At 38.8% G+C, this 23,577-nt stretch overlaps 2 protein-coding genes across 4 annotated transcripts in view; one reads left to right on the top strand and one right to left on the bottom strand.

The window, feature by feature from the left end:
• Window positions 1-23,577, bottom strand: part of LOC139469159 (nucleolin-like) — a 374,233-nt gene that overhangs the window by 79,172 nt on the left and 271,484 nt on the right. For all 3 annotated transcript variants that reach the window (XM_071251294.1, XM_071251292.1, XM_071251293.1), the window contains one exon: window positions 18,571-18,700. In XM_071251294.1, coding sequence (XP_071107395.1) covers window positions 18,571-18,700 — 130 coding nt within the window. The remainder of the gene's footprint in view (window positions 1-18,570; window positions 18,701-23,577) is intronic.
• Window positions 4,407-5,036, top strand: LOC139468994 (uncharacterized). Its single transcript, XM_071251131.1, has one exon. It carries the CDS (start codon window positions 4,407-4,409, stop codon window positions 5,034-5,036), a length of 630 nt encoding a protein of 209 aa, XP_071107232.1.

The following is a 23,577-nucleotide window of genomic DNA, read 5'->3' as shown; positions in this document are numbered from 1 at the left end:
CTGTCCTTGCAGACGGTAGCCCAGTCTCTTGTCACGCTCAGTTGCGTTAGCGAGGAAATTGACTCCCAGCAGCTAGTGAGCCCTTGCGGGAGTGTTAGACGGCTGGGAAGAAGCCAGAGATCAGTGCCCCTTTAACAGTGTCCAAGTTATAAACTCTTTTTAGCCCTGCCCCTTTGTCCACAGGAGGGGTGGGGTAGGGTTCAGCCCCTCCATTTCTCCAATTTGAATCCCCACCATTGGAGAATGCTTCCAACCAAATATGGTTGATATCTATCTCTTAGTTCCAGAGAAGAAGTCGCTTAAAGCAATATAGCCACATTACCCCTATTTGGCCCTGCCCCTCAGCCCCTTGGGGGGTCATACCCACCATTTATACAATTTTCAATCCTCACCAAATATTGCTGATATCTAGCTCTTAGTTCCAGAGAAGAAGTCGTTTAAAGCAATAGAGCCAAATAACCCCTATTTGGCCCCTCCCCTCAGCCCCTTGGGGGGGGTCTGCATCACCATTTGTATAATTTTGAATCCAACCACCTAGCGATGTTTCCAGCCAAATTTTGTTAATTTCCTATTAGTGGTTCAGAAGAAGAAGTTGTTTGAATAAATTGTGGTCGGTCGGACGGACGGACATGGTACAGCATAAGCTCACCTTGGTCCTTCCGACCCGGTGAGCTAATAATAATGGCTCCAAAACTATCAATTATTAGAAGATTTTTAAATAAGTACTCTTTTTTTTTAAATGATCTTACCGAAGGTGGGATTAGGGTCCATATTGAAATACAACTGCCAATATTTAAGAAACAATTTGGTCAAAAAGATACGAAACGACTTTTACAAAGATCTCCTGACTTCTTGGTGGAATTTCATTTCATCTATTCATTCTACAGAACTATCAGAAATGGACCTACTTATGAACAATGTGTGGTTAAATGAAAACATTCAGATTAATGGAAAAGGGATATTCTACTAAAATTCTACTAGAAAATCTACTATCAGGCTCTTCAATGCATCCTGTAGGTATGTGTTGTATTTAAGTTATACAGGCTACAAGAAAATATCTGAGGACCATATGTGTATATTTATGATTAATTCCATCATAAATAAAAATGACTTGAGGAAACAAGCTGACTTGTGATTTTGAGAGCTACATCATTCCAGGAACCAAGAAGTGGTTGAAAAGTACAAGTGACCAAAGGTAGAAGGGTACAATGCCCGACCCCTAAGGTTACAAAGAACTGAAGCAGTATTACTTCATGTCCAAATGTACAGCAGTTATGAGTGGGAACTAAGACATATTCTATGAATATTGGTCATCATGCAATACACTTGTTTTGTAACATGGAAGTCACTGTTTTTCTGTTTTGTAAGAACAATATGAAATGCAACAAATGCAAATAATTTCCCCAAAATTGTTTTCTGGTAAAAAACCCAGTTGCGCTTCATGTGCGCTGCCCGGTTACACCTCATGGCGGGAATCAATACGTCACTTAAAAGATATGACGTAAACGGTGACGTCATCTACGTTAGCTTTCTGATTACCCGGTAACGCGCATCTCCGTTTGGATAGCCGCCCGCTCCATACGTGTTTTGCCCTGTCTCATTTTAGCAACTTAAAACCACCTCCTCCCAAGCCTCCTCCTCTCTATCTCGCTATTTGGGTTCCTTTTTCTTAGTCATGTTTGTGTATGCGTCGATTCCCCCACCTTTGTGACTTGTTTCATACAATTTTGGATTGGCGAATTGTACGCCTAGGCTTTAATATATACCATGTAATAAATTTGTCCGCCTTTTGTGCGGGCCTAAACAACAATTTTCATTGTCCGTAATTTTTGCCACAAATGAACTGGACGTTCTCGGGTCTATGGGTTTTTGAGTATAAATAAAAATATGAACATAATATGAAAAAAGACAGCAAATTGAAAACATTTGGTTTCAGTAATACCATTCAAAAGTATTAATTTCTATAGACATACAATTTTTTAACTGTTTCACTAAAAAAAACACTTAAAGCAAACAAATAATGATGTTTCATACATTTATCGACATTCATACATGCCACTTCCACCTCCTCAGTCTGGCAATTTAAGAGATGCTGACAAAACCAAATCTACATTTTGAGGGAAATTATGTTTCTTACAGTACATTTTGAGCAGATAATTCTGAGCGGTGGCCAAAAACACATTTTTCAATAAAACTGCCATGATGAGTATATAGAAAATAAGATTGAACCTCTTGTTGTCATCATTGGTTGGAACAATTAAGCATTTGAAGTTGCAGCCTCATTAGATCAGTACTTTCTGAGGTGATGTTTTCAGTGCAAGGAAATGCACTGCAAGAGAATTAATAGCATGGTCAAAGTTCAAAGGTCAAAACAAGGCCAAGGTTCTACTCCTATACCAAATTTAATTAAATTATGAACATAAATGGCTGTGTAAAGGTAACAGATATTTATTGTCCCCTGCCAGGAAATGGGGCTGGGAATATAGGAACAGTTTTCATAGTGACCAATTTTGAACAACCTTTGTCTGAATGAACATTTTTATTCCAAAGACTAATTACCCTGTAGCCATGACATATATATGTCTAGAATCACTTAATTGCCATTAGCTATTAGATGCTTATTCCCACTGTATGTACATTGACTGTCAGAAATGCTGAATGAGCTGTGCCACTGTGTCACTTCTGATTATTACGGTTGTCCTATATTTATGACTTACTCTGTCTCAGATAATCACATGCACACAGCATGGCACAACGCTTACAACATTACCTGGATTTATGCCGAGAACAACTAACATTAAATTTCTGGGCCTCAACCCAATCAAACACCCAAATCCAACAACTCCTAAAAAACAAACTCCAAGTGTGCAAAACACAAAAAGACCAACCTAAACTAATACACCAAATCCTTACAAGTTCAAACCAACTCAGCAAACAAGGCAAAGAAATAGAATTTCTTTGGATCCCTGCCCATGTTGGAGTGTTTGGAAACGAACACACTGACTGAGCACCAAATATCCAAAAATGAGATAAAAAGCATCGCCAAGTAAATTTTGTATCCAAAAGTGGCAAACCAAGTACCAAAAATATAACATATGCTCCAAAAGCCACTCAAACAAGAGTCATCAGAAAGATGACATATCCCCCTGGCAGCTGTCTGTGAAGTAACCACTAGTAAATGTGCAATTCTGTATGTAATGAGTCAAGAGTTGAATGTTCTTGAAGGAGCATACATTGTTTACCATCAAAAGATCCACCATGGTCGCATCCATATGAAATGGAAAGTAAAACAAGTGTGTTTCTGTGGGTTTTTTTATGCAAACAAATGACAAATTACAAGAAACAATAACTAAACAAGCGTATAGTCAACAAAGTCATCTATGTCCCCCCACCTATTTTAACACGTTATGGTCCAAAACCAGGTAACTGACCCAACATTTTTCTTAGCCCATGTCAAAATAGCTGCAATGGAAATTCTAAAATAAACAATTCTAAAACTCCTTAATATCAAGTGGCACCAGTTCAGTATGTGCTTTATATATAGACATGCAATGTTTGGCAAGGAAATATTTAACAGTTTATTTGTTATACTCCATAAGTTATTATATACTTAAAACTTAAATCCAACTTGTTGCCATGGAAACGTAAAAAATAAAAAATTGAAAAGTGCTAAATCTCAAAAGGCACTAATTTAGTATGTGCCTGGTAGACATGCAAAGTTTAGTAAGAAAGTATTTAACGTTTTTTGAGTTACGCTCCGGAAACGAAACCACCCTTATGGAACCTAAGTCCAACTTGTTACCATGGAAACATAAAAAATAAAAAATTCTAAAATTCCTAAATAGCAAAAGGCACCACTTCAGTACGTGACTGATAGATTTGCCAAATTTTGATCAAATACACTGAATGGTTTTCGAGTTCTGTCCTAGAAAAGGAAATGATTACGGACGGACAGATAGACTGGCTGATCGCTATATCCCCCGGCATATAATGCCGGGGGGATAAAAAGAAATTAAATCCAAAAACATTGACAGCGCAATAACCAAACTACAGACAGGTCACACTTAACTTAACTCCCATCTACATAAAATAAAGAAATAACAAACAGGAAAATGCCCACACTGCAACCCACTAGAAACATCACAGAACAAACTAGACTGCAAAACTAGGCTAACACTACCAACACTTCTAAATCCGCTAAACAATACACAAATCTTCAAAGCATTAGGCATCTTCCTCATTAATATCATTTAGCATTATTTAACTCAAAGGGTTTATGGTCAGCTCCGCATAACCAATACTAGTAACTGTTCCCATTTACCATTTTCCACCATTTGTTTACAAACATTCTCTTCTCACAAGACCCGCCAAAATACTCCCCATGGCAACCATATGTCATTTCTCCCATGACGTCACTACCCTTTTTAAGACGCCTCATTGACGCACAGTGCGGAGGGTCAAAACCTCACCATAGACTAAGGATAACACAAGGCATATGCGAGGACCTCAATTTATGGTGGCAATTTCTTCAAAACCAAAATGGCACTTCTGCATTTATAGATTCAGAGTGGATCAACTCATCGGATACACATTTGTTTACCGACACGTCAGGTAACCATGGTTTCGGAGCCTTTGTCATGGGTAGATGGGCGAATGGCAGATGGCCTAACGAGTGGGTGCAGAATGGATGGACTAAGGACATCACTATGCTGGAGCTTTTTCCAATTGTATTGGCAGTAAGACTGTGGGGCAGACATCTACAAAACAAGCGAGTGTTGTTTGTTTGTGACAACCAAGCAGTGGTAGCAATTATCAATAAACAAACAGCAAAACCACCACAAGTTATGTCGTTGCTTAGGCGCCTGATACTCCTCTGTTTACAACATAATATCTTGTTCAAAGCATCGTATATTCCTACGCATGCAAACGTTATAGCTGATGCACTTTCGAGATTTCAGTGGTCCAGGTTCAAGGAAGCAGCGCCGCGGGCAGACGAGATACCAGCACACATACCACAGGACATATGGCAGATCTGACGACAGAGGTGAAACGTCTAGTGCAGTCTTCTCTAGCACTAAACACATGGAACCTGTATGAGTCTGCACAAAAGGCATTTAATGTTTTCCGCATCTCTTTCAGCCTGCCAAACATTTGGCCCGCCTAACAAACACAGACTGACCACCCGTTCCCGCCTGTTGCGTTTCCACGGGGGGAACGGGATAATACGTACTTGTTCACTAACTCTAATAATATACAGAATAAATAAATAATAAATAAATAAATACCATAAATAAATTAATAGGTAAGTATAAAGCAGATGTTATTATAACAAAGATGCTGCTAGTGTGTTTTAAGTTTCAGATGTATGGTGTATCGGGTCCAGTTATATGGTCCGATTCCACGACTATCTGACTACATCGGACTCCCTACTGACGGGTACCCGCTGGCATGCAAGAGGTGGAATGAAGTGGGGAGAATTCCGCAAGGCAGTGGATACACTTGTTGCCCGCCATCCCCAGCCGAAGTTTCTGGTTATCCACCTTGGATCAAACTATCTGTGTACAAAGGGGACAAAGGAACTTTATGACAACATGTATCTGGACATAACATACGCTCAGCTTAAACTCCCGAATACCAAATTGGTATGGTCTGACATGTTGCCTCGACAAACCTGGCGAGGGGCGAGCTATGTTAAAAGAATTGAACTGAAAAGAAAATCGCTTAATAGGCGGATTGCGGGAGTGATCAGGGAAGAGGGGGGTCTAAGGTGTATCCACCCTCAGATCAAACATGATGCTCCATTTTATACTCCTCGGGGAGTTCATTTAAACCGGTCCGGCATGGCCCATTTTAAATCAAATGTATGCAGGACATTGTTTAGTGATGAGTAAAGGTACCGTTTGGGTAAGTATGAAACTTCACTTTGGGGGGAGGCGCATAATTTTCTTTTCCTTCCCAGTCCCTTATCCACTCCCCAACTGCCTTCCACATCATAATTTAATCTAAATATAATATAATGTGTGGATGTCAGCGGTGTGCATAGTGTATTTATACATTTTGCACCCCGCTGTTTGGCATGGTGCAGTCGGGGGGTTTGGTTTAACACCATGCTGGTGTGTGTACGATACTCTGGCTGCCTGCTAATTACAGCGGGAGCCCAAATTCTTCTGCCGGCTGTTTCCGCAGGGGGAGTGACAGTATCTTTGCTGTGGGTCCTGTCTGCCAAGCACAGTGGAGGGACAACTTGACCCGCGATTTCTAGTCCGCGGTAGGACCTTGCTTATCGCCCCCGACTGCATCATCCACACTCTGCCCGTTATATCCCACAAAGCATCATTGATTGTTAATCTTTTCATCTAAGGTAGTCTGAACATAAAACAGGCCTACTAGGCCGCATATAATGACCTATAAAAATTAAACTATCACTGACCTAAGAATATATGTTGGTTTGTGGCTCAAAGAACATATGAACATTAAGTTCACAATTTAGGAACTGGCTATATCGGCAAGTGGAGGGGGGTTGTATGAACATAAAAAGTTAAACACATTGCAAAACAAAGCATGTAACTTTCTTCTTGGCCTAAGATCTAATGTGTCAAATGTTGCCGCCAGGGGAGACAAGGGTTGGAAATCATGTGTCACTAAGCAACACATAGAAGTATTTAATTCAGTCTTCAGCCTTAATGGTATGGAAATAACAAGATTGCCATGTGTCATTGCTAGTCATTTTAACTCAGTCGAGACTGAGGTCCACTTTTTAATTGATTGTATCATGTACCCGGGGGTTATGATGATGTACGTTATGATGTAATGAATACTATGTGTGAATGTATGCCAGATTTCTTAAACTTATCTTCGAATGAGAAATTTATTACATTACTCAGATGTGAACACGGGTGTTATACTCTTTGTAAATTAATTGAACAAATGTTGGAAGGGAACGCATATACATGGAGCGCATATGATTCTGACAGCATGCATGTTCGGAAGTGTGCCTGTGTTTGTGTCTACGTGATTGTGTGCGTGCGTGACTGTAAAAGTAATTTGGCGTGAGTGTGTATGTGCGTGTGCATGTGTGGGTGCATGTGCAAGTGTACATGTGTGTTCAACAAATTTCATAGCTTAACTTTGACTCGCTGGATGCTGAGTTTTTTTTCTGACGCACATTTTCCTAAGAGCTGAAAGATGAAAGTTGTGCTCAAGCGACACTGGATCTACATCCAGCAATAGAATTACACAGAGATGTGGAATATTAAATTTCCTATCTCATGGTGTAAATTAAACTGCAAATATTAAATTAGTTTGAAAAAAAGACACTGCTAAGTGTTGTCCGAGAATTTATTCTGCGTTGAATTCCGCTTTTAATCATACACCAATAAAAGCACTATTCAACAATTGTTTTAATTTAGCAGTTTTACTGAAACTGTGAACGAGATAAATATATATGAAATGGATTTATAAACTAATGTATAACATTACACATTCAATAAGAAAAAAAGCCTGCCGTAAATGACGAAAACTGATTTTCCTCTATGACGTCAAAAGGCGACAGAGAGGTTACACACATACAAAGAAAAGGGGGCACAACTCTGCTCTACTTAGAATTAGTTTTGGATAAGGACAATATATTTTCGTGGTGATTTGTTCACAAGAAAGCAAACTATTCCAACACAAATATTGATATTGAAACCGTATTCGTTTAGGTATAAACAAACCCGTAAGAAATGATGAAATCGAACTTCATAAAAGAGGAAGTAATAGCAAAATGGATGGCCCTATCTAACCTATACATCTGTCCTTAGATTCCAACAGTCTCCTGATTGTGCAAGTGTAATTTGACTAATGTTGCGCCATTATTAATGGAGCACTAGCCTTATCCTCAAATGTATTGAATTACTAAAAAAACATGTACCATTCTATTTGACGTCATGGCTGGTTTCATGGCATTGACAATGTCGGAGGAGATGACATTGGTATTTTGATAAATATATATCTCTCCTAATTTTCGTTCATGGTATCGAAATTCCCTGATGCTTTTTCATCACAACATAAAATGACTGCTTTTACCATGTAAGTAGTGTCTTGAATATATAAACGACCCGTGAAGAGCCAGGGTAGAATAGCTCTTCAGCAACCCATGCTTGTTGCAAGAGGTGACTAACGGGATCGGGTGGTCAGGCTGGCTGACTTGGTTCATGCATGTCATCGATCCCAAGTGCGTAGATCGTTGCTCATGATATCAATCACTGGATTGTCTGGTCCAGACTCGATTATCTAAAGATAATCCGTCATCTAGTTTTAATATTGCTGAGTGCGGCGTTAAACAACAAAACAACCAACTTGAATATATAAACAATTAGACAGTTTACCATGTATCTAAATTGGACAAGACACACACCTGTTTGGCATCAATTTTACGTAATCAAATACACAATAGAATATTTCAAAACAACCAAAATTATATTCAATATTGGACATATATTTGTTCATTATTCATCTTGTCTGAGATTTATACAATAAAAAATGCGAAGAACGCTCCTTTGGTATAGAATTATCAGGATAATCGTATAAGGTTTGACCAACAGGGTTCTTGACACGGTTAATATTTTCATACTTTTCACAATTCTTGGAGAAATAAAGTAAACAGTTTAATATACTGTAATCACAATATTAAAACAGGATGAAGCTATTGATTATATAATACAAAACGAGAGGAATTACTTGTAAATTATTTGTAAATTGTTTGCACCTGGCAAATCGTCAGGCATCACCTTTCTGCATATGAATAAGGACATAAAAAACAATTCCAAGACTAAGACAATTCTTCTAAAATTGTGCATATATTTTGACAAAAAATATTATCCATTTGGTCAAAGTAATATATTCAGTCATAGTTTTAAAATACAATGTAACAGCTTTTCCTTAACCTGTTTATATGAAATTACAATATTAACTACATGTATTACACTCCAAAGAAATATGTACATGTTGCAGTAACATTAACATTTCGTCTTCTAACACTTGTCTAAAGGAAAGAAATATTGTATACAACACTATAAACTTATCAATTTCTCATGAAAACAATGTTCAAAGAAACAGGAGATTATCAAAGGTTCATTTTGTGGTCTATTTCTATAATTGATATCACAATGAACATTGATAAATATCAATAGTGAAATTAATTGTGTGAAAAAGTGTAAAAAAGATCAACATCATAATTGAAACTAACAATAGCAGGATACAATGATCGTGTGTACTTTTATTAAGGACCTTCATCTTAAAGAAATTACCAAATATGTTTGTAGTGGCCATAAAATTTCCGAGTCCCGTGATGGGATTCGAACCACGGACCTTCTGACTGAGGTCGGACGCCTTGTCCACATGACCAAAGAGGTTAACCCCGTCAGCAAGCTGACAAGGTAAGGATGTCATCTGTGGGATGGCTCCACGCCCTGCTACATGTACAACAAAATTGACATGTGACATCACTACCGAGGACAGAATTTTACAAAATGTCACATTCACTGACAACAGTACGCAGGATTTTACGAGGGGACTTTTGTTGATGCAGGGATCGTATATTCATACATGTGACATGGAAGTAATCAGAAACATTCTGACAATCTGTGTACTGTTATTTGTTGTCAGTCATGGCATCCCGCAGGACGGAAACTTTGACAATTTCTGTTGAATGTATCTATTTTTAATTTCCTAATTCTAATTACGATTCTCTTCCCATGCATATATTCTGAAAATGTTGAGCCAATGTAAGCAACAAATAGATGAATGGATACCTCATTTAGGAGAAAAAACTACACTGAGTAAAATCTGAATTATGATTCGATTACATTTCAAACAAGCGCAGTTTTCCAAGCACAGCGTTCCGTTTTCACACCTAATTTATTTTGCTTGATTTCATCTGGACACTGCGGGTATGACTGAAAATGAAAATACTTTTGGGGGCCGCAAGCCATATAATGCCCTGAGGGCAATGTAATTTAGAGACCCTGCGGGTCAGTAGAAAGGGTGATACCCTGCAGGTACCAGATAAGAAAGGTTGCCCTGAGGGCAATGTAATTTAGAGACCCTGCGGGTCAGTAGAAAGGGTGATACCCTGCAGGTACCAGATAAGAAAGGTTGCCCTGAGGGCAATGTAATTTAGAGACCCTGCGGGTCAGTAGAAAGGGTGATACCCTGCTGGTATGAGTGAAATGAAAATACTTTGGGGGCCGCAAGCCATATAATGATAGTTTACAGAATGATTGACTTGCAAAGCCCAAGCGAGGTAAAACCGAGAGCCCCCAAAGTGATAAGAAAAGTATAAAATTGATGATATCAGATGATAATGTTAAATACAATACATATGAGAATTAAAAACTGAATCCAACATTGTCCAATGAGTTATATTATCCAGGTAATGTCACAGAACAAGATTGAACAGTGTCAGGAAGTCACAACACACACATTGGTCAAGCCTCTAGTGAAAGAAAGAGTCACTCATAGCATAATGCTCATTGGGCTTTCCTCAATGTATCTTCTGGTGTTCTGATGTATCTGGTGAAACAGTCTGAATTCCATCTGCCCAATGTTTTAATCAAAGGATCTTCCACACTGGCACTAGCAGCTGTAGTTGCTGCACCAATGCAGAATGAATGTCCATTATAAGCACTGGATTCTAAGCCTTCCCTGGTGAGAGCAATGTTCAGCCAGGACATGAAGACAACTCTGGTAATAGCTCTAGAGTTTGATTCCACAAAGCGAGGATCACTGGGTCTTGCTCCGTTCAACTTCCTAACTGGAAGCCATGCCATAAGGGTTGTGTAAGGACAGACAGTCTTAGATGTAGCGAACAACGCAAGCTGCACACCCTCCTGAAGGTTTCTGTTTGGAAGCTTTTAAGGTTAGGATACACTTATGTTGTGTCTGTTCAAATTGCACATTGCTCACTGTTAGATGTACATCTGGATCAAACCCTGCTCATAACTGAGCCACTAGTTTACATAAAACACTGTAAGTAATTAGCAAGCACTTCTTTTAGAAGTTAATTGCATTTTCTTGTCACCTCTTAATAAAGTCTGTAGTCTGTGTACAGCTCCTGAAGATACATCGACAAAAAGGGTCTTGATACCAGCTTGGAGGTACATGAACTTGATGCCAGCCAGGTAAGTTTCCACTGTGTCATGTTTCAGTTTTAGCACTCCAAAACAATGGGCCACGGAATATTATAGATAAGTCTCACTTATCGGTGAGAGGGTGGACTGGAGTAACAGGTTGCTGGTTGCTGACTAGGCTGAATTTCAACAGAAAATTTACATAGCACTGGAAGCCTGTAGAGTATGCAGATTTAGTACCCTGACTGATAGCTGCTGACCACAGGGTACTGAGGTAACTGTTCAAGTCCACATGATGTCTGAGCTGGGTGGGCACTGTTGTGGAAGTACATCTGCCTGCGGCACCAGTCTGCAAAATTTCTCCATCTGGAACCGAGAGAGAGAATCAACAATTTTGTTGTGTATTCCAGGCACGTGTTGAGCTAACATAACCAAATTATTTCTAGCTGCCGTCCAAGTCAGTCTTCTCATCAAAGCCATAATCTTCCTGCATTTTGATCGACCTCCCTTAATAATAAACATAGTGGCCTGGTTGTCGCGATGAAATAGCACTCGTCTCTGTGTCCACAAATCTCCCCAAAGTTTAGCAGCTACCAGGATAGGATACAGTTCCATGAATGATTCGTGCTCCATGAATTTTTTAACGTCCGATCGCCATTTCTCTGCAAACCAGGTCCCGTTGAAGTATCCACCATGGCCAACCGTTGCAGCTGCGTCAGTATATAGGTTCAAGTATGAGGCGGATGTCACTTTTACATCATGAAATACTGATATGCCATTCCACTCTGACAGGAAAAGGTTCCATATGCGCAAGTTGATTCGACATTCTTGAGACAGCTGAAGATGATGATGCAGTTTGGCTACTCTGGTTGAAAAGTCTATAAGGTAGGACACAAAAGATCTTCCCGGAGGGATCACATGACAAGCAAAATTGAGGTGACCTTGGAGTGAGAGGAGTTCTCTCTTGGTACATTTCTTTTTGAGGGAAAAGGTGTGCAGTAAGGCAGCTATTCTGTCAACTTTTCAATCGGTAGACTTGCTGTCATGGTAGTTGAGTCCAGTATGACACCCAAGCATTCAATAACACTGGTTACTGGTCCCCGGGTCTTTTGAGGGGACAGTGGAATGTTGAGTTTTTTGAAAACGCTGAAAATATTCTGCATAGTGCTGTATGCATCGCAGTCGGGAGGGTTCAATGTAAGAAAATCGTTTAATAGATGCAAGACATGGCGGACTCCATACTTGTTGTGTAAAATCCAAGAGATAGCTCGAGAAAGGTGGTCAAAGATCTTAGGGCTTGATCGGCATCCAAAGACATGACTGGTATAGAAATAATACTCATCCAGCCACTTGAATCCAAAATATGGCCAACAGGTAGGGTTCAACGGAATTTGCTTGAAGGCGTCTGTGATGTCTGCTTTACACATTTTGGCCCCCTGCCCTAGGGTTTTAATACTGTGTATTGCATGGTCAATATATATTGGAGAGAGCAAGTCTCTTTATCGGTAAGTTCATTGATACTAGGGACTGACTCGCTGTCATGGGGTGCTGAATATTTTTAATATTTCCCTTCAGCGACACCTAAAGGACAGATTATATAGACGCTGTATGGTGGTGTTCCGAAGGGTCCAATCACATAACCCCTTGTGACTTCCGTTTCCACTGCCTTAGTGACGACATCTGGGGCCTTGCGTGCCGACAGGTGGTTTCTACATGGGACACGATTCTGTGTTGTGGGCAGGGGTCCAGAAACGGTCATATGCTCCGGACATGTCCAATTGGGAATCTCAAATGTCCGATTTAAAATATTGCTTACCGGACATTTAAATTTTTCTGTCCAAACATTTTCAAAAACAAACAACGCTACGGGGTCCAAATAATTGATGAGTGTTATCGTATTCCTTCAACCATTTCAGGTGAATAAACAGGTAGAACAAACTTGGTCAATAAAAGTATGAAATTTGATATCAAACATCACTAGACATGATGATTTTACCATTTAAAATGTATTTCCTGCTCTCAAAGGCATTGTTTTATATGCAGAGATTAAGATTACCGTGTGTATTTTCTAAATTAAGCTGCAAATAGCAATCCGCTGTGCACACGTTTCCTCCCAATCTACCGGTGATTCAGTTAAAACTTAACCAATGATACAACTTAAAAGAATTTTGATGCTATGGTGGGAAGAAATTGTATCTGAAATTATTATTTTATCAGGAATAATATGTTCCAATATCGTGTTATTTTAGTATGCAGGATATTTTTTGATGTATGGAACGATTTTGACCAGTATCCATTCTCTTGCAACTAAAGTTCATTTCAAGGCATCAATAGCGGTAATCTGACCGTGGTTGCTGTAAATAACGATGAGTTGTGCGATCTACCAATCACTTTGCATACGATTTCGCCGAAATTATTGTAAACATTATAATAATTATTGAATGAAATATTGAATAATATTAATCAAATATATTGCAAACTCTAGTCCAGATAAACAGTGAACAATTTTTTTTATTACCAGACATTATAATGATAGGATTAAATTGCCTTCTTCAGTTCAGATTTGTTGACTGGTATTCCCGGTGTTACGTGATCGCTGTGATCAGCTGATAATGTTTTCTGAGATGGGGGAAAACATTGTGTCATCGGAAAACTTGAGTTTACTAAAAATGTTTGTAAATTTTGGGAGCCATGCTTTACCGCGCTATAACCAAAGCGCGCAATAACGAGGGAAAAGTCACACGAAAATACGCTATCTGAAGGAGGCGTGGCCTAAATGCAATTGTCCGATTGGGATTTTAAATTTTCCGGACCCCTGGTTGTGGGTAATGCTATGGCAAACATTACAAGCATAAGATCGGAGGCCAGATGAAACTCTTGTCCACAGTCTCTGATCGGGTATGTCCTACCTAATGCCGGTGCCTTCCTCAGAAAAGGCTGCCACTCTTGCCACGAACAACCTGTGGTAGTGGGCTGTCCCACCATACTGAGTGGCCAAATCAATCACTGTCTGTTCATAGCCGTCCAGTTGACATCGTTTCTCTGCACTGCCAGCACAGTATATGTTCTTGTATATTCCAAATGCCTCGATGAATTCTCCAAGTGTTAATCAGCGATTAATCCTTGGTTCATCACGTAAGTTAAAAGTGGTGGTAAATGTACATGAAGGAGGTTGTAATTGTTGTCGTAAGTTAATGACTTCAATTCGGCAATCTCCCTTTGTAATGAAATACTGCCACTGTATTTTGTGGCACCAGCAGAATTTATCAGAGCAAAATCCTGTGAATTGTCTCTCTTTAGCGGCGCATCACTGTCTTGATTTTGACTGACTGGAGCTGGTTGAGAGATCATAGCGGTGGTGACCCTGCTGTTGGTTCCTGGCATCACCCTCAGATTTTTTGTAGAGCTGCCTTAATGTCCGTCTGGACCAGGAAGTGGGCACATTGACACCCATATCTGTCAGACATTGTCGAATATCAGCTGCTGTCAAATATGGGAGCTTCTGTTTACATTCCTGTGAGGGGAATGTAAGCTTGGCGCTTCGCCATGATCATCGCCATTGTTGTTTTCATTCAGGTCAGAAACAAGCTAAGCGACATTGAGGTTCTTGTTGTTGATATAGATAAACAAAATGACGTCACATCCGTGGTACTGAGCATGCTCTGTAGAAAAAATATTGCATTCTGGGATAGAAAATAGTAACTTGATACAGAGAAGAAATGTGATCGTTCATGGACGATTCTGAATGATAAATGACAACTGGTGACACAGGTGACAAATATATACATCTGTTGTGTAGACATCAATGTTAATAATAGGTGAAAGGCTATGTTGATCACTGCACAAACAAAAATATAAAAATTAACAATTTGTACTGGTTACAAAGACCATTTGTCATTTGATTCTATAATGTATGAGGAATTCACAGATGTATGTATCGCATATCGAGTTTCACATATTCAGGATGTTACAGGCAACTCATAACGGGTATGCGCGAAACGTGATTTTCTAAACACTATCCAATATGGTGGAAAGTCCACTTCGACGTTCATGTTTGTGTATTTTCCAAAACATTCTATACGATTCTAGGGTTATCTGAGACGTTTTTGAATGATCATTGGTGATTTGATAAATGACAGATACCCATGCTCACTAATATGCTTTTATGAAATAAATTTCTCCAAGTAAATATCCAAAATTTAGATTTCAAAACATGCTGTAAATAACGCAGTTAATGGTCATTTAGTAATGTGTAAAAAAATGGCGACATTTTTCAGAGGTCATTGCCTAAAATGACGGTGGATGACATCAATAAACAGGTAATATCCCACAGAATTCAAAACTGTGAAGTGTATCTGTGTATGTGATGTATTTTTAATTTTATTCGACTTCAAAGTGAGGGTTGAAGAGGAGGGACCCTCTGGCACCCAGGGGTTAAACATTGTTTTGGTATACATGTATGTCTTAATTTATCTTATCCTGATCATAGTATCTCATAGGCCATACCTGGTCGGAAGTCATATTATATTCGTGTACGTGTTTTAGTATGAAGTGTATATAACATGTGACACTATAATACACATTATTCTCTCTCTCGTGGGCCTGTGTGCGAAATATGCAAAATGTCGGAAAGCGCACACAGAATCTAAGTAAGTCCGATGACCATGGATATATAATTGGCCTTGGTGCAGACACGAAATATATGAAGGTCTTGCACCTAGATATTAAGGTATTGCACTCAGATATGAAGACATCCTTTCCATCAAAAATATTTTTAGGGCTTTCTTTTGCGTGTCAGTCAAGTTTTTCAAAGTTGGATTTCTCCCCAAATCGATCATAATCAATGGGACTGGCTAACCCAACAATGAGGCTGGTGTGTAACTCTCAATGTACATTAGACCTAGTAGCATAGCAAAACAACTTGGCAATTGGAAATCAAAGGCGGGTAGTCTGAGATTGTGAGAACCATGTGAATGGATCCAGGGGTTAGTGTAGGCTTATCGAAATGTGAGCCCTGTAGATATAGAGGAAGCTTGCACATTGGAATATGCAAATCATAACAAGAGTTTGCCACTAACGTGGGTATATCCCCCGCCCCTGTTGCAGAATTTATGACATTATTAAATCTAAACAAACCCTAAACTTTTTCAACCCAGGTGGAACCTGTTGTCATGGAAATTGTAAAAAAAAAGAAGAATTTGCCACTAACGTGGCAAAGTCTCCTGCCCAGCAAATGAGGTGAGGTGAGGTGAAATTGGGTTTAACATCGCGTCCAAGATTATTGCACTTATATAGCGACGTGCATGCGCGTGTATATGTGTGTGTGGCTGCTTGTACTAGTCCGGACTGATGCCGATTTATAGTGCTAGCTCACTGAAATACCATGCCGCAGTTTAACATAAATATCCCACAGTATACTGACTCCGAGCCGACCAGTCCTTGTTTTAGCCCCTTAATGCCGAGCGCCAGACAGGGTAACAAGTACAATCTTTTAACGTCTTTTTGTATGACGCGGCCCGGGATCGAACCCTGGACCTTCCGCTCTCCGGGCGGACGCTCTACCACAAGACCACGGAGGCGGTCCGCCCAGCAAATGAAGTGTACCGGTATGTCATGTCAACAATAGTGAATTTAGATCACACAAACACATACATTTGAAAATAATCAAAATTTTGTAACGAGTAAAAGGCAGCAGGGGAGCATCTACTTGATGTAAATGCAAAATATCCCAAGGAAACAAAATAAAATGCACAATTTCTATGAAGTTCAAGAAAAAAAATGAAACCTTCTCTACAAAAAACATGATGGAAAGACAAACTGACAAAAACAGTTACTACATTTACTTCTGAATTCATTTGGGTGGGAGAAAGAAAAAACATTACAAGTCATGTTACCGGCACTCACTGCGAAGAAGTAGGCTGCCATGAGTGTCACACACATTTTATGTTGTGGCTTTTTAACAATATTATAAATGTGAACGTTAAAACTCTATGGCACAAAAGTCTTCATATCATCATGTGCTGAAAACTGTAAAAAAGTTTCATAGAGAAGTATGTCATCTTTTCGCACACTCATCTCTGTCATAATCAATTCTGAAGTAGGGATGATGGATTTGATAATGAAGTCATTAAACGAAAGTTACCCTTAACCATTATTGAGGCACATACTGACAACTTGGTAGAAGGCATGCACAGTTTCCCCTACAATGGGAGATACCTCCAAATGATGACCAACACAAAACGTAGGCACAAAAAAACACTTTAATATGACTCATAAGATTCCTTAAACAGGTTAAATGGGTATCAAGTTGAATTTTTGGGCATTTAAAAGAAGAATTCATAAATTTCTAAAAGTTCAACTTGTTGTCATGGAAAAATAAAAAAATATAAATTTCCAAAATTTTTAGATAGTAAAAGGCACCAGTTGAGCATGTACCTGACAGACATGCAAAGTTTCATGAAAAAATATTGAACGGTTTATGAGTTATGCTCCAAAAACGAACCTTACCCTCACAGAACCTAAGTACATCTTGTTGCCATTGAAACATAAAAAATAAAAATTTCTAAAATTTCTAAATAGCAAAAGGCACCAGTTCAGCATGTACCCGACAGACATGCAAAGTTTCATGAAACAATATTAAACGGTTTCTGAGTTATGCTCCGGAAACAAAACGTGACGGACGGATGGAAGTACGGATGGATGGACGGAGCCCATTTCTATATACCCCACCAACTTCGTTGGGCGGGGGATAATTATCAACCTGACATGTGTCTCCAACACAAGTGCAAAATGTTAGTTAGTCCATCAGAAGATATTTAAGTGAGAGAAACTGATGCTACCTGCCAAGAGGTCATATTCGCTCAAATATTGGAGACAAGTTTTCTCAGAAACTACTGATGTTACATGAATGAAACTTTGCAAACTCATCTTTGAAATACTTATCATGACTGAGTTCAAAAATTGGGAGGAAAGCCCAAAGAGATACAAGTCTGAAACCCACGAGCATAGTTCATGGTGCTGACAAACCCCCTGGTAGTTGTAATTATTGTAGAAGTACCAGTTGGCGCATATCCATACGGAATCATATATGACAATTCAACACTAGTTTAATTTTATCTTATTACCTGACAGCCCCCCTGTTTTAATCTGTTAAAACAACAACACTCAAGTGAATTAATCATAAAAGGATACTGCATTGGGACTTCATGCAAACTAGTTTGGTCAACAGGTCGATTTCCTGCGAATACCCTAAGTTGTTGCAATGGAACAATCTGTCTGAGGATGCGATTGTGAAGCTTCAGAAGTGAAGCTCCAAACTCACAATCCAACAAGAACATCAATTAATCAAGTGCCTAAACAAGCTTGTAAAAGGTAATGTCACATGAGTTAAAACACCTAAAATTGTAGCAAATTTTGCAAGTTTTGGGAGGATACCGCTGTCAGATGTAAAAATACATACGAAGGTCTGTCTGTCTTGGAGTTGATGATATCAACGTTCACTGATTTTGGAAAGGCCTCCTCTATGTCCCCATGACTCACTTTGGGTCCCAAACCAGACAAATATAGCTTCTTCATGTCCAAGTCAGCACCTGTAAATTATACTTGATATTAACTATATATTGACTATATGTTGACGGCATATCAAATAAGCCATTTTCCAGTCAACAAAATATGTCTGTTTAGAGTGAGAGAGTATGGTTTTATGCCGCTTTTAGCAATATTCCAGCAATATCACGGCAGGGACACCAGAAATGGGCTTCACACATTGTACCCATGTCGGAAATCAAATCCAGGTCTTCGGCATGAGGAGCGAATGCTTTAACTACAAGGCTACCCAACTGCCCCATGTCTGTTTAGAGTGACAGAGGACAAACTGTCAAAACAAACAGCTGTCAAACTTTTCAAAAGTTTGAAATAGTGTCAACCACTATCTGACATTTAAGGGAAGATGACCCGAAGATGCCTTAAAACCGCAGTTGCTATGGTTATGTCTGTTTCATTTATTTTTCCAAGCCAAAAATTCAAATGGGCAAATGTTACTGGTGGATAAGGGATGCCAAGGTTTCTTCTGACGCACATTTTCTTAAGATCTGAAAAGTGAAGGTTTTTCGAAAATTGTGCTCACGCTGCAGTGGATCTACCTCTGGCTATAAAATTATGCAGAGACGTAGAATATTAAATTTCCTATCTCATGGTGTAAAATTAACTGCAAATATTACATTGGTTTGAAAAAAGACAGTGCAAAATGTTGTCCGAGAATTTATTCTGCGTTGAAAAAACAGCAAATTTCTCGGCTTTCTATTGTACACCGATAAAAGTATGGTTCAATGAATTTTTTCATTGAACTGTTTTACAGAAACTATGAGTGAATACTGCGTTATATCTGAACTACATAAATTTACATGAAATGGATTTATACGCTTCTGTATAACGTTATACATTCAATACAGAAACAAGCCGGCCGTAAATGACGAAAACTGATTTTCCTCTACGAGATCAAAAGACAGAGAGGTTACACGTGTGCAAAGAAAGGGGCATAACTCTGCTATACTAAGCAGTAGTTAATTGTATCTCCCCTAATTTTCTTTCATGGTATGGAAAATCTTGATAACGGAATTTGATGCTTTTTCAACACAACATTAAATGACTGCTTTTACCATGTAAATAATGTCTTGAATAGACAAACAATTAGATAGTTTACCGTGCCTCTTCATTGGACAAGACACACACCTGTTTGGCATAAATTTTACGTAATCAAATACCCTAAAGAATTTTTCAAAAACAAACAAAATTATATTCAATATTGGACATATACTTGTTCATTATTATATGATTATTTCTCTTCATCTCGTCTGAGAATTATAAGATGCACAGAAAGCTTTTTTTCATTTCTTGGAAAATAAAGTAAACACTTTGATATCCTGTGATCGCAATATCTAAAAAAGGGTGAACCCATTGATGATATAACACAAAACGAGAGCAAAAATTTGTAAATCGTTTGTGACCAATGCGCACCTTGCGAGATGTAAGACATCACTTTTCTGAAAATCAATAACAACATAACAAACAATTCCAAGACAAAAATGTGCGCATATATTTTAACAAAAAGAATTATCCATGTTGTTAAAGTAATATAGTCAGTCAAAGTTTTAAAATAAAATGAAACTGCTATTCCTCAACCTGAAAATATGAAATTACAATATTGACTATTACACTCCAAAGAGATATGTACATGTTGCAGTTACATTTACATTTCATTCTTCTAATGCTTGTCTACAGGAAAAAAATATAATATACAACACGTAAAACTTATCAATTTCTTATGAAAACAATGTTAAAATAAATGGGAGATTATCAAGGGTTCATACATATTGAACATTGATAAATATCAATAGTGAAATTAATTGTGTGAAAAAATGCATAAAAGATATGCAAAAATCTACATCATAATTAAAACTATAAACAGCATGATACAATGATGTGTGTGCTTTCATTCAAGGACTCCAAGAAATGACTAAATAAGTACAACAATGTGGGCGTATGACATCACTACCAGTGACCGACTTTTACAAAATGGCATGTTCACTGTCAACAGAACACGGGAATTTATGATGGGACTTTCGTTGACTCAGGGATCATATATAGAGGATTCATCACGAGTGTTTTTTAATATGGGAAATATCAACCGAGTCTTAGTTAATCGGTATTTGCCGAGCCTTTGGCGAGGCAAATACCGATTAACGGGACGAGGTTGATATTTCCCATATTAAAAAACACTCGTGATGAATTCTATTTATCATTTTCACATTTTTGCTTCCCAATTAAGGAATAATTGCATTAAACATTAACATCAGCAACTTGTCGAAATCTTACGTATAGATCGTGCGTAGTGATACATGTTTTCCATAGCCGTGTAAACCAAAATAAACAACCTCTTAACTCCTTTATGGCATATTCCTTCGCCGAGAAAAAAAGTTCCTCGGATTATTTTAAACAAAATACTTGAACAGACTTTTGCAGAATAATTGAAACTTTAATAACGGTAACAACAACGATTCTGTGTAATCTGATTATATCTCTGGTGTAACTTCACTTATAATATATAGTTTCAAATCAAACCGCTCTCTCACTTGAAGAATGTCTCGCGGCTGAGAGGTCAGAGTTAGATGCATTAGTCGGTGTCACTATCACTTTCGATGACAATCCGGCGTCTTTTGACTGGGACCGGGCTTGGAGGTTTAACGAGATTAATCGTTATGTTTCCACCAGTAATGTTGCCAGCAAACATAGTGTTGACACCACCAGAAACATGTATTATTTGAGACCGCTGACTGTGTTGTCTACTGTCGATTTGGACATTACGCGAGGGGCCGCTCTGCATGACGGGGAGTTTCACCAACAAGCTGGGATGTCATAGTGTGGGATGGAGTGTTTCGTGAAATGATGTTGGATATTTGCTTGTGCTGGTCAGGATTAATATGACAGTAATTGTTCACAGAATGGATGTTTTTGTGGCCAGTTATCTGCATTATTTGATTTGGCGGAACATTATTGTCATTCAACTTTTGCACAAGGTGTTTGCGCGCAGAGTGATTTGTGAGTCGTTTCGATGTTTGGAGACTGGCGGCATCACACGTTTTTCATGAGAGAGGAAAGTTTGTTTTTCCCAATACGATAGCGGATAAACCACTGATCGCCAGGTTTAGGCATACCTAAAGTGTGTGTGCCGATGTAAAAGGGATCGTCATCTCGACAGAAGTCGAGTGGACGCGTGGAGGCATACAACTTATACACCTGCACAGGGCACCGAGAGGGATCAGCAACATTAGCCCACATTTTGGGCCTAACGTCGCGACAATCACGAGGATTCTCACCGGACCTATTCTTTTCTTGTCTCATGGACAGTTCAAGATATTCGTGATCGTCTCCATCAACATGCAATGTGATGTCCCCCCAACACATGTTGTAGTGATCACTGACACCTCTTAACCCGAAATGGATTGTGTTGTAGAGCCATAGACAGTTTATTATGCTCATTGGATTACTGATTCCAATGGATCCGGACTGCCACAGGGACTCGATCTCTTCATCACCAATCGGGTCGGCTCTCCTTGGTAAGTTGCCACGCCCTTCTTTCTTTAGTTCAATTTTTCTCCCCTTTAATACTTCCCGTGATCGTAAAATTCTAAAGATGACGTGAGTGAATAGCCATACCCCCTTCGTTTTAGTGATCTCTCGATGCTGCTCTGAAAACCCGTGAGACTGTTTGGTTCATAATTTTCCCCATTTGTTTTTCGAACACTAATGAAAAACTTGCAGAGAAGTGTGTCTAGTTCGTTTGGGGGGATTTCGTGCATTTGGCGAAATTCATTTTGTACTTTTAGAAAGTTATCGAACAGTTTCAAGTCGTACAAAGTTTTCTTGGCTGTGTTTTTGTTTTGATTGTCTAGGATCACACCATCGATCATGCCGTCCTCAACAGCCACAAATCTTCCTTGGGCATCTTTCGGCTTTGTGTTCGTCGTCTGCTTCGCCGTGCTCGGCGATGGCGTTTCGATGATGAAACTTTGGCCACAGGGAAGTTTTGATAATCTGCCTTCATCACAGTCAAATTCAAATTCAGTACCATCAACCTGTAACCTGTAATATCCATTTGTCAACACGGATATCACTGTAGCACTTCCCCTTTGATCTATTAAAACATTGTCTCCAACATCAAAGGTATCCATGTTGTTTGTAAACACCTACTCACGTGCACCGGCGAAAAAAGTCCCACTTCCGGCTATCTAATTTGCATATCTAATCTGCATACTTATGTCATTGGGGTATGGCATACATGTTTTTATGTCATAAGCTTATGTCATGGATAAATGCTTTAGTTAAATGATAAATACATATAAGTGACATGTAAGTAATCAGAAACATTCTGACAATCTGAGTAGTTATTTGTTGTTATATTTTTCATTGAAACCAAGAGAAATAGTCAGAAATTCTGATAAATACCGTTGTCATTGTGCATGATTTTGCATCAGTAATGGCGTTAAGCAAAAAGGAAACTTAGAAAATTTCTGTTGAATCTATCAAATCATTGCAATTTTTTAATTCCCAAATTCTTCCTATGATTCCCTTCCCATGCATAGTCTGAAAATGTTGAACTAATGTAAGCAATGAATAGACGAATGGATAGCTCAAAATAGGAGAAAATGCTAAGTCTGAACATTGATATGTTTACAAAGAAGGGAAGTTTTCCAAGCACAGTGTTCGTTTTCACACCTAATTTACTCTCCTAGATTTCATCTAGATACTTTTAGGCTGTGGGCTAGGTATGACCCACGAGCACCCCCCACATCCAAACCCCACTTAATTTTTTTAAAGCCCATAAACATACTAAACATGATTTTGAATGTTAACAAGAAAAAAGTTGGGACGAACTTGTTGTTACAGCCTTTCAAAGTATGGTACCCTA

Source organism: Haliotis cracherodii, unplaced genomic scaffold (assembly GCF_022045235.1).
Source record: "Haliotis cracherodii isolate W230 unplaced genomic scaffold, xgHalCrac1.p SCAF_2, whole genome shotgun sequence".
Classification (NCBI taxonomy): Eukaryota; Metazoa; Mollusca; class Gastropoda; order Lepetellida; family Haliotidae; genus Haliotis; species Haliotis cracherodii.
This window is presented reverse-complemented; position numbering and strand designations above follow the sequence as displayed.

Bases quoted from the DNA above. Each gene is read 5' to 3' on its own strand.
- LOC139468994 (XM_071251131.1), top strand. From the start codon at position 4,407: ATGACGTCACTACCCTTTTTAAGACGCCTCATTGACGCACAGTGCGGA.